General features: G+C 42.4%; 1 protein-coding gene across 1 annotated transcript in view; it reads right to left on the reverse strand.

Annotated features, from left to right (window-relative positions):
• The window catches only part of LOC131993215 (NACHT, LRR and PYD domains-containing protein 12-like), a 171,941-nt gene that overhangs the window by 110,158 nt on the left and 45,268 nt on the right, over positions 1-16,515 (reverse strand). The window contains exons 9-10 of the mRNA XM_059359004.1: positions 6,573-6,619; positions 5,889-6,100 (exon numbers count right to left, since the gene is read on the reverse strand). Coding sequence (XP_059214987.1) covers positions 5,889-6,100; positions 6,573-6,619 — 259 coding nt within the window. The remainder of the gene's footprint in view (positions 1-5,888; positions 6,101-6,572; positions 6,620-16,515) is intronic.

Consider the following 16,515-nt stretch of genomic DNA (forward strand, 5'->3'; position numbering starts at 1 on the left):
GTCAAGAAAATTCAGCCCCTCGCACAGGAATGTCGTAGAGACACAAAATTTTCCACGTACATGTATCATGGGAAGACGCACCAAAAAGTCTCAAGAACCCATACCCTAAAACGTACAGGAAGTTGGCCATCTTGGATCGAAAATGGCGTTTCCTGCTGTTTTGGCCCATTTCCACGTTGCATACTTTAACGAACTTCTCCTACAGATTTCATCCAATTCTCTTCAAACTTGGTCAGTACCATCACAAGGCCTTTGGGATCAAAAGTTGTATAAATCTTTACCGTCGGTCACACTATGTGGGCGTGGCATGGTGGCAAAATATGGCGTCTCGCCATAAAACACGAGATCGTTATAACTTCCACATACTTTGTCCGATCTGGTCCAAACTTCTCATGCTTCATCAGAGTCCAGCCCTTAACACTTCCAAATAACAATATTTCATAAAGCCCCGCCCCTTATGCTTTGTCCACGCCCCCTTTTACAAAATGACCACGTTGCATACTTTGACAAACTCCTCTGACAGATTTCATCCGATTGACTTCAAACTTGGTCAGTACCATCACAAGGCCTTTGGGATCAAAAGTTGTATACATTTTTACCGACGGTCACACTATGTGGGCGTGGCATGGCGGCAAAATATGGCGTCTCGCCATAACACACGAGACTGTTTAACTTGACCATACATTGTCCAATCTGTCCCAAATTTCACTCACGTGATAAGGGTCCAGCCATAAACACATCCACATGTCAATATTGACACACAGTCATAGCGCCCCCCGCTGGCAACAAGAAGTAACAACTTTTATGCCTAGCCCCAGCAGTAGGTTTCACGTAGAGACACGAAATTTGGTACACACGTGCTTCATGTGGTGACGCACCAAAAAGCCTCTTGGACCCATACCTCAAACCCAACAGGAAGTCCGCCATCTTGGTTTGAATATCGAACTTGTCATCGTTTTGGGCCATTTCCAGGTCACATACTTTAACGAACTCCTCCTACAGATTTTATCCAATTGACTTCAAACTTGGTCAGTACCATCACAAGGCCTTTGGGATCAAAAGTTGTATAAATCTTACCCGACGGTCACACTATGTGGGCGTGGCATGGCGGCAAAATATGGCGTCTCGCCATCTAGAACCAGACTGAATAACTTGACCATACATTGTCCAATCTGTCCCAAATTTAACACACGTGATTAGGGTCCAGCCCGGGACACACCCACAGGTCAATAGTGACACACAGTCATAGCGCCCCCTGCTGGCTACAGGAAGTAACATGTTTTACACCTACCACAAGCACAGTGGTAGGAGACACGCAATTTGGTACGCATAGGGACTGAGCCAACAGCGCCGCGCCCGATGTGCCCTCCCCTGACGGCGCCCCCCCCGACAGCTCCACTCTGCGAGGGCCCGTTCAGTACTGCGCGCAGTCCTAGTTAGGGACCGAGCACTAACGGTGCGAGGACCCTATTGAAATTGGTCCGTTTTTTATTAGGGACCGAGCACTAACGGTGCGAGGACCCTATTGTAATTGGTCCGTCTATTATTATTCTTATTTATCCCAAAAAGTAATCGCCTTTTTGAGGGCTTTATCATATTCAAAAACTCGCCATTTTTGGAATGTACATAAATCTTCGCTGAAATTTACGTATTCTCGTGGTCCCAGGAATGGGCGTGGCAAAATGACTCAACAGCGCCCCCTTGAAGGTCAAGAAAATTCAGCCCCTCGCACAGGAATGTTGTAGAGACACGAAATTTTCTACGTACATGTATCATGGCAAGACGCACCAAAAAGTCTCAAGAACCCATACCTTAAAACGTACAGGAAGTCGGCCATCTTGGATCGAAAATGGCGTTTCCTGTTGTTTTTGCCCATTTCCATGCCGCATACTTTAACGAACTCCTCCTACAGATTTCACCCAATTGACTTCAAACTTGGTCAGTACCATCACAAGGCCTTTGGGATCAAAAGTTGTATAAATCTTTACCGACGGTCACACTATGTGGGCGTGGCATGGCGGCAAAATATGGCGTCTCGCCATAACACACGAGACTGTATAAATTGCCCATAATTTGTCCAATCTGTCCCAAATTTCACACACGTGATTAGGGTCCAGCCCGGGACACACCCACGTGTCAATAGTGACACACAGTCATAGCGCCCCCTGCTGGCTACAGGAAGTAACATGTTTTAATTATTCTTTTTTTTCACAAAAGTAAATCGCCTTTTTGGGGGCTTTATCATATTCAAAAAGTCCCCATTTTTGGAATATACATAAATCTCCACTGAAATTTACATATTCTAGTGGTCGTGGGAATGGGCGTGGCAAAATGACTCAACAGCGCCCCCTTGAAAGTCAAGAAAATTCAGCCCCTCGCACAGGAATGTCGTATCGCCATGAAATTTGGTACATACATGTATCATGGCAAGACGCACCAAAAAGTCTCAAGAGCCCATACCCGAAAACGTACAGGAAGTCAGCCATCTTGGATTGAAAATGGCCTTTCCTGCTGTTTTGGCCCATTTCCACCCTGCATACTTTAACGAACTCCTCCTACAGATTTCACCTCATTGACTTCAAACTTGCTCAGTACCATCACAAGACCTTTGGGATAAAACGTTATCAAAAGCTTTACCGACGGTCACACTATGTGGGCGTGACATGGCTGCAAAATATGACGTCTCGCCATCTAACACCAGACTGGATAACTTGGCCATACATTGTCCAATCTGTCCCAAATTTCTCACATGTGATGAGGGTCCAGCCCTGAACTCACCCACATGACAATAGTGAAAAACAGTCATAGCGCCCCCTGCTGGCTACAGGAAGTAACATGTTTTACACCTAGCCCAAGCAGCAGGTTACACGTAGAGACACGACATTTGCTACACATATTAACCATGTGGAGACGCACCAAAAAGCCTCTTGGACCCATACCTCAAACCCAACAGGAAGTCAGCCATCTTTAATCGAATACAGCGTTTTTCGCCTTTTCCACGTTGCATACTTTAACGAACTCCTCCTACAGATTTCACCCGATTGACTTCAAACTTGGTCAGTTCCATCACAAGGCCTTTGGGATCAAAAGTTATCCAAATCTTTACCGACAGTCACACTATGTGGGCGTGACATGGCGGCAAAATATGGCATCTCGCCATAACACACGAGCCCATATAACTTGACCATACATTGTCCAATCTGTCCCAGATTTCTCACACGTGATTGGGTTCCAGCCCTGACCACACCCACATGTCAACATTGACACACAGTCATAGCGCCCCCTGCTGGCGACAACAAGTAACATGTTTTACACCTACTCCGAGCACAGTGGTAGGAGACACGCCATTTGGGACGCATAGGGACTGAGCCAACAGCGCCGCGCCCGACGTGGCCTCCCCCGACGGCTCCACTCGGCTCGGTCCCGTTCAGTCCTGTTTACAGGCCTAGTTTTAGTTAATATGCATGCTTTAAATTTAAGTTAAATATGTCCTGCAGTGGCAGAGGAATTTCTGTGTTTTTTATTTATTGATTTGTCCTCTGATGATGTTTGTGCTGTATACTGTGTGTATAGAAGCTAGCAGGGAGGCTACTGCATCATTCCTCTGTTCATTCCATGTGTATGGATTTGTCCTGCATTTATTTCAGTGTGCAGACATGCGGGGTGTATTATATTCAGACCTTTGAATGTGTATTTATCCTTGTGTTGTATAATATACTTTGATTCTGTGCTTTATATCTTGTAGAGTCACTGTGACTTCAGTTTTGAAAGGAGCCGATGTTTTACCTGTTTTGATTTATCCTTTTTCAATAAAGGAACATAATGTTACACTTTGTGTATATATTTATTTATATGGGATGTGTATTTTATACAACCGAGTTTTAGGGCCACACTGAGGAAGACAACAAAAGTCATACATTTATGAGACTGATTCTTTCTGTGGAAAAGATGTATTGTCTTGCATCTTTTTAAAGTCCTGATACTTGTGACAACGTGATGTTGCCTGATGTGCCAACAGATGAAGTATCTCCTTGTTGGTGAAACCTATTCTGAAGTACAATTCCACAAAAAGCTCCACGGCCTCATTTTAACAACTCTCCTCCTCTAAAACAAGTTAAATTAGTAATCTGTCATTATATATATAGCCTTATAGTCTATGGGAAACTGTAAATTATATAATGATTGCAACATCATCTAAAATAATTAATTATCCAAAATGATTGAAATGAAAGATCACAAACGTTTAAATAATGACAGTGGGTCTAGTTCTATGTGATAACAATGTGGAATAACTGTTGGTGTCCGTTTGTGGTGACTGCTGACTGAGATAAGGGATGAGATTAAATAGATCCTGGAACATAGCCTGGTCTGGGGCAGGTTTGCTCCACAGACTAAATCTCCATGGTAACTGATACCATAACATATCCTACTGCCCCCTATCCTGCTTTGTGCAACCGGATCACGGATAAGTTGAGCCAGGATAACCAACATATCCCGGCTTAATCCCTGATCCCAGTTTAGTGCAACAGGTCTCTGTGCCACCAGCTGAGCCTGGACGCTGTGGTTGTGGATTCATTGAGCTCCGTCACTGGTCCTGGAGGTCTTAGTCCTTATCTGGACTAAACCTTTAAAATCAGTGAAAACACTTTAAGTTGATTAGTTTGAATATAAAGAGATTCTCTGTAGTATTTAATGTGTATATTGAGGTAAAGAAGTGACATTATTCTATATTGTGTTGGTGTTTAATGTGTAACAAGATGAGATGATGTTTATCTATATATATATATATTATATTATATTTAAAGTTATTGACTCTTTATCTTATTTATAGTTGATGTATTAATACTGAATATTGTTTGTGAGGACTGAGCTGATGTTGACCAAAAAAAGACACAAAATGTCCAAAAAAGACACAAATTGACCGAAAAAAAGACAAACTGACCACAAAAATTTATACCTGTAGAGTTCAAACATTCTGTTGATTTAACTTTTATGTTTTTGTTATCAGCAATTTGACTTTTGTGTCAAAATGGAGGAAAAAACCTAATAAACCAACAACAACATGACAGAGTGAAATATTCTCTGTTGTGGTTGTTTGTACGTCCAGACAACTGTTTTATTATATTATAAATAAATAACTGATTATTATAACTTCTCTAACAAGTTGCAAAGAGTGTGTTTCTATCATCTCTAGATGGATTTATGGACATTTATTAGAGAAGATGTTTGTCTCTTCAGCGTTATTGTTGTTGCTCCAATGAAACGTCAGAAAACATATATTTTAGATTTCTTTATTGAATAAAAACTGTTTTTACATCAATCAAGTGGCCAAAAGTTTGTGACCTGACCCGTAGATGAAAATCTAAGTTATTATACAAGAGGGTTAGTTTTATCAATAAAACATCTGGGAAACGATTTTCTCCCCAAAAATATAAACAAAAACTGGAAAATATCACAATACTGTCTTAGTTTAGACTCAGGTGAGAGAGGAGAGGACAGGAGAGGAAACACAAGGCTACATTGAGTTAAATGTAAAAAGAGCAAAAAACAGGAGGAGACAGTCTGTCCTCTCACAGACGGCACAGAGACACTGAGGAACCAGGAGACAGAAACCCAAATCCAGGATAAAGAGGTTCAGTGAATGTGGTGTTGAAGGTCTGGATGTGGATCAGAGAGCCAGAGGAGACACTGTAGAAGGACAGAATGCCAGCAGGACAGTCCACATACACTCCTACTCTACCAGAGGAGGAGGAGGAGGAGGATGTTTCTCTAGTATTGTGCCAGACAGCGTAACGACCATCATAGCACCTCAGACTCCAGGACTGATCATTGTATCCAAACACACAGTCTTTACCGTATCCTCTCCGTCTGATTCCTCTGTAACTCACTGATATATGAATCCATCCGCTCCACTCGACCTCCCAGTAACAGCGACCAGTCAGACCATCTGTACACAGCAGCTGAGGCCTGGAGACATCAAACCTGTCTGGATGATCAGGGTACGGCTGATCCTTCTCCTCATGTATCAGCCTCCTGTTGTTGCCAGACAGTTTGATCATCCTGCTGACTGTGTTTGTGTCGACTGTGAGTTCACAACGATCTGATGGAGAAAAAGACCAGCAGCAGTTAGAACCTGATGACAGCAGAGCAACATCACGCTGATGTTATCCATCAAACATTCAGCAGCAACTGATGGGACACAATGAGACACCTCCTGTCCCCTATAGATCTCCTGTCCCCTATAGATCTCCTGTCTCCTATAGATCTCCTGTCCCCTATAGATCTCCTGTCCCCTATAGATCTCCTGTCCCATATAGATCTCCTGTCCCCTATATATCTCCTGTCCCCTATAGATCTTCTGTCTCCTATAGATCTCCTGTCCCCTATATATCTCCTGTCCCCTATAGATCTCCTGTCCCCTATATATCTCCTGTCTCCTATAGAGCTCCTGTCCTTTATAGATCTCCTGTCCCCTATAGATCTCCTGTCTCCTATAGATCTCCTGTCCCCTATAGATCTCCTGTCCCCTATAGATATCCTGTGTATGTGTTGTGATGTATAAACACACTTACACTTCCTCAGACCTGATGTCATCCAGTGGACTCCAGCAGGCTCCGCCCTGAAAGGAGAACGCCGTTATTCTCTACAGTAATTAGGGCCTCGGGGCAATCTCCCCAGCACTGGTCCCATCCAGCAATATCTGTAGGGACCAGTGCTGCACTACTGTTATACTGTGGATTTCTTCTTCTTCCTCTTCCGGACGCACTTTCGTCCCGCTACTAGTCCTACAACTTGAAGAGTTGCAGGACAAACTAGAAAATTTCTAAAGAAATTTTGATTGTGTGCTTGCCTCTGGCCCATCATTCTTGTGGCTCAAATCAACAGTCAAACAGGGACTCTGTCCTGAGTTCACAGACACCTCATACAAGTCTGTAGGACGAACGGTTCACAAGTTAGTAAAAGTGGGCGTGGTCACTCAAAGGGGGCGTGGCTTGAATCAGCAGTTAAATAGGGACTCTGTCCTGAGTTCACAGACACCTCATACAAGTTTCTAGGACAAACGGTTCATTGGTTATGAAAGGGGGCGTGGCTAATCCAAAAGGGCGGGAATTTATGAAACATTATTAGGTATAAGTGGTCAGTGATGAACCATCATCATGCTTGGCAAGTTTGAGGAAGATTGGACAATGTATGGTCAAGTTATAAGGTCTCATTTTTTATGAAGAAACACCATGTCTGTTCACTTAGAGTAAACTGACAGTTATCAGTTAGAATGTCTGTGTTGGAGGAGGGAGGGGGGAGGGGGGAGGCTTTGGTAGCTAAGCAACCAGGTGGCCAGGTGGAGTCGACCAATAAGAGCAGAGCAATCAACTGAAATTAACTGCTGTTGCAGACAGTTCCGCAGACTGAGGTGGACAAACTGAAAATTCTGGCCTCGAACAGAAAGCATTTTTGGCAAAACCATAATACCTATCATTGATCCGACTTCACTTTGAGCGTCCTGAGTTCTTCCTCAACGTCTACATATATTTTTTTTGAAGAAAAATGAAAAAATAGCTTTGTTAGAGCGATTTAAAAAAACACTTACATCTACTTTTTTATTAAATCTTCCTGCGTTTTTAATATGGGAGCCAATGAGGCAGTTGGTGCGTTTTGTTTGTGCATCTGTGCGTCCTGCGCCAAAACTATGACTCTGACAGCTTTACCAGAGGATTGTGAGTGAGAGGACAAATTTTCCTACGTTTCTATGTATAAATGATTTCTGTAGAGTGAAATTTGCGGCCTGGAGCGCAGTTTTCAAATTTATTTTTTGACAATTCCTTCTCTCCCTCTACACTCTGTTTGATGACATCACCACTCTAGACTCTCCATAGGGTTACATAGGGGGGATTTTTTGACGTGTTTTTTCCCAGTAATTTGAAAACCATTTGTCGGAACCCTTATAAAAGTCATAGCACACTTGTCATGGGCGAGCCGGTCGATTTGATACCTTTTTTGTGTATGTGCGACCAAAACTCTGGGAGGAGTAGTCGACCGAAAAATGACACGGAAGAAACGGAAGAATAACTAGAAAATTTCTAAAGAAATTTTGATTGTGTGCTTGCCTCTGGCCCATCATTCTCGTGGCTCAAATCAACAGTCAAACAGGGACTCTGCCCTGAGTTCACAGATACCTCATACAAGTCTGTAGGACAAACGGTTCACAAGTCAGTAAAAGGGGGCGTGGTCACTCAAAGGGGGCGTGGCTTGAATCAGCAGTTAAATAGGGACTCTGTCCTGAGTTCACAGACACCTCATACAAGTTTCTAGGACAAACGGTTCATTAGTTATGAAAGGGGGCGTGGCTAATCAAAAGGGGCGGGGTTATCAACCACCAGTTAAACAGGGACTTCATGCCGAGTAATCTGACACCTTATACAAGTTTCTAGGACAAACGGTTCATTAGTTATGAAAGGGGGCGTGGCTAATCAAAAAGGGCGGGAATTTATGAAATATTGTTATGTGTAAGTGGTCAGTGATGAACCATCATCATGCTTGGCAAGTTTGAGGAAGATTGGACAATGTATGGTCAAGTTATAAGGTCTCATGTTTTATGAAGTCTGTTCACTTAGAGTAAACTGACAGTTATCAGTTAGAATGTCTGTGTTGGAGGAGGGAGGGGGGAGGGGGGAGGCTTTGGTAGCTAAGCAACCACGTGGCCAGGTGGAGTCGACCAATAAGAGCAGAGCAATCAACTGAAATTAACTGCTGTTGGAGACAGTTCTGTAGACAGAGGTGGACAAACTGAAAATTCTGGCCTCGAACAGAAAGCATTTTTGGCAAAACCATAATACCTATCATTGATCCGACTTCACTTTGAGCGTCCTGAGTTCTTCCTCAACATCTACATATGTTTTTTTTTAAGAAAGATGAAAAAATAGCTTTGTTAGAGCGATTTAAAAAAACTGTTAAAATTTTTTTTGAGAAATCTTCCTTCATTTTTAATATGGGAGCCGATGCGGCAGTTGGTGCATTTTGTTTGAGCATCTGTGCGTCCTGCGCCTAAACTATAACTCTGACAGCTTTACCAGAGGATTGTGAGTGAGAGGACAAATTTTCCTACGTTTCTATGTATAAATTATTTCTGTAGAGTGAAATTTGCGGCCTGGAGCGCAGTTTTCAAATTTATTTTTTGACAATTCATTCTCTCCCTCTACACTCTGTTTGATGACATCACCGCTCTAGACTCTCCATAGGGTTACATTGGGGGGATTTTTTGACGTGTTTTTGCCCAATAATTTGAAAACCGTTTGTCGAAACCCTTATAAAAGTCATAGCACACTTGTCATGGGCAAGCCAGTCGATTTGATACCTTTTTTGTGTATGTGCGACCAAAACTCTGGGAGGAGTAGTCGGCCGAAAAAACAACACGGAAGAAACGGAAGAAAAAGAATAAAAACTAGAAAATTTCTAAAGAAATTTTGATTGTGTGCTTGCCTCTGGACCATCATTCTCGTGGCTCAAATCAACAGTCAAACAGTGACTCTGTCCTGAGTTCACAGACACCTCATACAAGTCTCTAGGACAAACGGTTCACAAGTTAGTAAAATGGGAGTGGCTTATCAAAAGGGGCGGGGTTATCAATCACCAGTTAAACAGGGACTCTATGCTGAGTAATCTGACATCTTATACAAGTTTCTAGGACAAACGGTTCATTAGTTAGTAAAAGGGGGCGTGGCTAATAAAAAGGGCGGGAATTTATGAATTATTGTTATGTAGAACTGAAAAGTGATGAACCATCATCATGCATGACAAGTTTGAGGCAGATTGGACAATGTATGGTCAAGTTATAAGGTCTCGTATTTTATGAAGAAAGCCATGTCTGTTCACTTAGAGTAAACTGACAGTTATCAGTTAGAATGTCTGTGTTGGAGGAGGGGGGGGGGGGGGGCTTTGGTAGCTAAGCAACCACGTGGCCAGGTGGGGTCGACCAATCAGAGCAGAGCAATCAACTGAAATTAACTGACGATGGAGACAGTTCCAAAGTGAGCAGACAGAGGTCGACAAACTGAAAATTCTGGCCTCGAACAGAAAGCATTTTCGGCAAAACCATAATACCTATCATTGATCCGACTTTACTTTGAGCGTCCTGAGTTCTTCCTGAACATCTCCATATGTTTTTTTTTAAGAAAAATGAAAAAATAGCTTTGTTAGAGCGATTTTAAAAAACTGTTAAATTTTTTTTTTGAGAAATCTTCCTTCATTTTTAATATGGGAGCCGATGCGACAGTTGGTGCATTTTGTTTGAGCATCTGTGCGTCCTGCGCCCAAACTATAACTCTGACAGCTTTACCAGAGGATTGTGAGTGAGAGGACAAATTTTCCTACGTTTCTATGTATAAATTATTTCTGTAGAGTGAAATTTGCGGCCTGGAGCGCAGTTTTCAAATTTATTTTTTGACAATTCTTTCTCTCCCTCTACACTCTGTTTGATTACATCCCCACTCTAGACTCTCCATAGGGTTACATTGGGGGGATTTTTTGACGTGTTTTTTCCCAATAATTTGAAAACCGTTTGGCGAAACCCTTATAAAAGTCATAGCACACTTGTCATGGGCGAGCCGGTCGGTTTGATACCTTTTTTGTGTATGTGCGACCAAAACTCTGGGAGGAGTAGTCGACCGAAAAATGACACGGAAGAAACGTAAGAATAAGAACTAGAAAATTTCTAAAGAAATTTTGATTGTGTGCTTGCCTCTGGACCATCATTCTTGTGGCTCAAATCAACAGTCAAACAGTGACTCTGTCCTGAGTTCACAGATACCTCATACAAGTCTGTAGGACAAACGGTTCACAAGTTAGTAAAAGGGGGCGTGGTCACTCAAAGGGGGCGTGGCTTGAATCAGCAGTTAAACAGGGACTCTGTCCTGAGTTCACAGACACCTCATACAAGTCTCTAGGACAAACGGTTCATTAGTTATGAAAGGGGGCGTGGCTAATCAAAAGGGGCGGAGTTATCAATCACCAGTTAAACAGGGACTTCATGCCGAGTAATCTGACACCTTGTATAAGTTTCTAGGACAAACGGTTCATTAGTTATGAAAGGGGGCGTGGCTAATCAAAAAGGGCGGGAATTTATGAAACATTATTATGTATAAGTGGTCAGTGATGAACCATCATCATGCTTGGCAAGTTTGAGGAAGATTGGACAATGTATGGTCAAGTTATTAGGTCTGTTCACTTAGAGTAAACTGACAGTAATCGGTTAGAATGTCTGTGTTGGAGGAGGGAGGGGGGAGGCTTTGGTAGCTAAGCAACCAGGTGGCCAGGTGGAGTCGACCAATAAGAGCAGAGCAATCAACTGAAATTAACTGACAGTTCCATCACAGTGAGCAGACAGAGGTCGACAAACTGAAAATTCTGGCCTCGAACAGAAAGCATTTTTGGCAAAACCATAATACCTATCATTGATCCGACTTCACTTTGAGCGTCCTGAGTTCTTCCTGAACGTCTACATATATTTTTTTTAAAGAAAGATGAAAAAATAGCTTCGTTAGAGCAATTTTAAAAAAACGTAAAAAAAATTTTGGGGAGAAATCTTCCTGCATTTTTAATATGGGAGCCAATGAGGCAGTTGATGTGTTTTGTTTGTGCATCTGTGCGTCCTGCGCCCAAACTATAACTCTGACAGCTTTACCAGAGGATTGTGAGTGAGAGGACAAATTTTCCTACGTTTCTATGTATAAATTATTTCTGTAGAGTGAAATTTGCGGCCTGGAGCGCAGTTTTCAAATTTATTTTTTGACAATTCGTTCTCTCCCTCTACACTCTGTTTGATTACATCACCACTCTAGACTCTCCATAGGGTTACATTGGGGGGATTTTTTGACGTGTTTTTGCCCAATAATTTGAAAACCGTTTGTCGAAACCCTTAGAAAAGTCATAGCACACTGGTCATGGGCGAGCCGGTCGGTTTGATACCTTTTTTGTGTATGTGCGACCAAAACTCTGGGAGGAGTAGTCGACGGAAAAACAACACGGAAGAAACGGAAGAATAATAATAAAAATAGACACGGTGAATAGTAGTTAGTGTGCTTTTGCAAGCAAGCACACAAAATAAGCCCGGTGAATAGTAGTTAGTGTGCTTTTGCAAGCAAGCACACAAAATAAGCCCGGTGAATAGTAGTTAGTGTGCTTTTGCAAGCAAGCACACAAAACTAGAAAATTCCTAAAGAAATTTTGATTGTGTGCTTGCCTCTGGACCGTGACTCTCGTGGCTTATCAAAAGGGGCACGGATTAAACAGGGACTTTCTGCTGAGTACACTCACACCTCATACAAGTCTCTAGGACAAACGGTTCACTAGTTAGTAAAATGGGCGTGGCTTATCAAAAGGGGCGGGGTTATCAATCACCAGTTAAACGGACTCTATGCTGAGTAATCTGACATCTTATACAAGTTTCTAGGACAAACAGTTCATTAGTTAGTAAAAGGGGGCGTGGCTAATAAAAAGGGCGGGAATTTATGAATTATTGTTATGTAGAACTGAAAAGTGATGAATCATCATCATGCATGACAAGTTTGAGGCAGATTGGACAATGTATGGTCAAGTTATAAGGTCTCGTGTTTTATGAAGAAAGCCATGTCTGTTTACTTAGAGTAAACTGACAGTTATCAGTTAGAATGTCTGTGTTGGAGGAGGGGGGGGGGGGGGGGCTTTGGTAGCTAAGCAACCAGGTGGCCAGGTGGAGTCAACCAATCAGAGCAGAGCAATCAACTGAAATTAACTGACGATGGAGACAGTTCCGTCAAAGTGAGCAAACAGAGGTCGACAAACTTGAAATTCTGGCCTCGAACAGAAAGCATTTTCGGCAAAACCATAATACCTATCATTGATCCGACTTTACTTTGAGCGTCCTGAGTTCTTCCTGAACATCTACATATGTTTTTTTTAAGAAAAATGAAAAAATAGCTTTGTTAGTGCGATTTTAAAAAACTGTTAAATTTTTTTTTTGAGAAATCTTCCTTCATTTTTAATATGGGAGCCGATGCGGCAGTTGGTGCATTTTGTTTGAGCATCTGTGCGTCCTGCGCCCAAACTATAACTCTGACAGCTTTACCAGAGGATTGTGAGTGAGAGGAAAAATTTTCCTACGTTTCTATGTATAAATTATTTCTGTAGAGTGAAATTTGCGGCCTGGAGCGCAGTTTTCAAATTTATTTTTTGACAATTCTTTCTCTCCCTCTACACTCTGTTTGATGACTTCTCCACTCTAGACTCTCCATAGGGTTACATTGGGGGGATTTTTCGACATGTTTTTGCCCAATAATTTGAAAACCGTTTGTCGAAACCCTTAGAAAAGTCATAGCACACTTGTCATGGGCGAGCCGGTCGGTTTGATACCTTTTTTGTGTATGTGCGACCAAAACTCTGGGAGGAGTAGTCGACCGAAAAATGACACGGAAGAAACGGAAGAAAAATAAGAATAAGCCCGGTGAATAGTAGTTAGTGTGCTTTTGCAAGCAAGCACACAAAATAAGAACTAGAAACAAAATTCCAGGGAAATTTTGGAGTGCCACGGGACTACTGCCGGATGATTCTCGTGGTTTAAATCAGCAGTTAAACAGGGACTCTGTTCTGAGTTCACAGACACCTCATACAAGTCTGTAGGACAAACGGTTCACTAGTTTGTAAAAAGGGGCGTGGCTACTAAAAGGGGCGTGGCTACTCAAAAGGGGCAGGGTAATAAACCACCAGTTAAACAGGGACTCTGTCCTGAGTACACAGACACCTCATACAAGTCTGTAGGACAAACGGTTCACTAGTTAGTAAAAAGGGGCGTGGCTACTCAAAGGGGGTGTGGCTTCAATCACCAGTCAAACAGGGACTCTGACCTGAGTTCAGAGATACCTCATACAAGTCTGTAGGACAAACGGTTCAGTAGTTAGTAAAAAGGGGCGTGGCTACTAAAAGGGGCGTGGCTACTCAAAAGGGGCGGGGTAATCAACCACCAGTTAAACAGGGAGTCTGTCCTGAGTACATAGACACCTCATACAAGTCTGTAGGACAAACGGTTCACTAGTTAGTAAAAGGGGGCGTGGCTAGTCAAAAGGGGCGGGGTTATCAATCACCAGTTAAACAGGGACTCTATGCTGAGTAATCTGACACCTTATACCAGTTTCTAGGACAAACGGTTCATTAGTTATGAAAGGGGGCGTGGCTAATCAAAAAGGGCGGGAATTTATGAAATATTGTTATGTAGACAATCAGTGATGAGCCATCATCATGTATGACAAGTTTGAGGCAGATTGGACAATATAATGGTCAAGTTAAAAGAGTTAACTGTTTTCAGTTAAAATGTCTGTGTTGGAGGAGGGGAGAGGGGGGGGGGGGGGGGGGCTTTGGTAGCTAAGCAACCACGTGGCCAGGTGGAGTCGACCAATAAGAGCAGAGCAATCAACTGAAATTAACTGCTGTTGGAGACAGTTCCGCAGACAGAGGTGGACAAACTGAAAATTCTGGCCTTGAACAGAAAGCATTTTTGGCAAAACCATAATACCTATCATTGATCTGACTTCACTTTGAGCGTCCTGAGTTCTTCCTCAACGTCTACATATATTTTTTTTTAAGAAAAATGAAAAAATAGCTTTGTTAGAGTGAATTAAAAAAACTCTTACAACTCCTTTTTTGAGATATCATCGTGCGTTTTTAATATGGGAGCCAATGAGGCAGTTTGTGCGCGTTGGTGTTGCATCTCTGCGTCTTACGCCCAAACTATTACTCTGACAGCTTTACCAGAGGATTGTGAGTGAGAGGACAAATTTTCCTCCGTTTCTATGTATAAATTATTTCTGTAGAGTGAAATTTGCGGCCTGGAGCGCAGTTTACAAATTTATTTTTTGACAATTCGTTCTCTCCCTCTACACTCTGTTTGATGACATCACCACTCTAGACTGTCCATAGGGTTACATTGGGGGGATTTTTTGACGTGTTTTTGCCCAATAATTTGAAAACCGTTTGTCGAAACCCTTAGAAAAGTCATCGCACCCTTGTCATGGGTGAGCCGGTCGATTTGATACCTTTTTTGTGTATGTGCGGCCAAAAGTCTGGGAGGAGTAGTCGACCGAAAAATGACACAGAAGAAACGGAAGAAGAACTAGAAAATTTCTAAAGAAATTTTGATTGTGTGCTTGCCTCTGGGCCATCATCCTCGTGGCTCAAATGAACAGTTAAACTGGGACTCTGTCCTGAGTTCACAGACACCTCATACAAGTCTGTAGGACAAACGGTTCACAAGTTAGTGAAAGGGGGCGTGGCTACTCAAGGGGGCGCGGCTTCAATCAGCAGTTGAACAGGGACTCTGTCCTGAGTTCACAGACACCTCATACAAGTATCTAGGAGAAACGGTTCATTAGTTATGAAAGGGGGCGTGGCTAATCAAAAAGGGCGGGACTTTATGAAATATTGTTATGTAGAAATGGTCAGTGATGAACCATCATCATGCATGACAAGTTTGAGGCAGATTGGACAATGTATGGTCAAGTTATAAGGTCTCAAAAATGCCATGTCTGTAACAGTTAGAGTTAACTGTTTTCAGTTAAAATGTCTGTGTTGGAGGAGGGGGGGGGGAGTGGGGGGCTGGGGGAGGCTTTGGTAGCTAAGCAACCGGTGGGGTCGACCAATCAGAGCAGAGCAATCAACGGAATGTTCCGGAAGAGTGGCCAGAGGTGGAAAAACTGAAATTTCTGGCCTCGAACAGAAAGCATTTTTGACAAAACCATAATACCTATCATTGATCCGACTTCACTTTGAGCGTCCTGAGTTCTTCCTGAACATCTACATATGTTTTTTTTTAAGAAAGATGAAAAAATAGCTTTGTTAGAGCGATTTAAAAAAAACACTGACATCTACTTTTTTATGAAATCTTCCTGCGTTTTTAATATGGGAGCTAATGAGGCAGTTGGTGCATTTTGTTTGAGCATCTGGGCGTCCTGTGCCAAAACTATAACTCTGACAGCTTTACCAGAGGATTGTGAGTGAGAGGACAAATTTTCCTACGTTTCTATGTATAAATTATTTCTGTAGAGTGAAATTTGCGGCCTGGAGCGCAGTTTTCAAATTTATTTTTTGACAATTCTTTCTCTCCCTCTACACTCTGTTTGATGACATCACCGCTCCAGACTCTCCATAGGGTTACATTGGGGGGATTTTTTGACGTGTTTTTGCCCAATAATTTGAAAACCGTTTGTCGAAACCCTTATAAAAGTTCATAGCACACTTGTCATGGGCGAGCCGGTCGATTTCATACCTTTTTTGTGTATGTGCGACCAAAACTCTGGGAGGAGTAGTCGACCGAAAAATGACACGGAAGAAACGGAAGAATAAAAATAAAAACTAGAAACAAAATTCCAGGGAAATTTTGGAGTGCCACGGGACTACTGCCGGATGATTCTCGTGGTTTAAATCAGCAGTTAAACAGGGACTCTGTCCTGAGTTCACAGACACCTCATACAAGTTTGTAGGACAAACGGTTCA

The sequence above is a fragment of the Centropristis striata genome, chromosome 20 (genome assembly GCF_030273125.1).
Source record: "Centropristis striata isolate RG_2023a ecotype Rhode Island chromosome 20, C.striata_1.0, whole genome shotgun sequence".
NCBI classification, from domain to species: Eukaryota; Metazoa; Chordata; class Actinopteri; order Perciformes; family Serranidae; genus Centropristis; species Centropristis striata.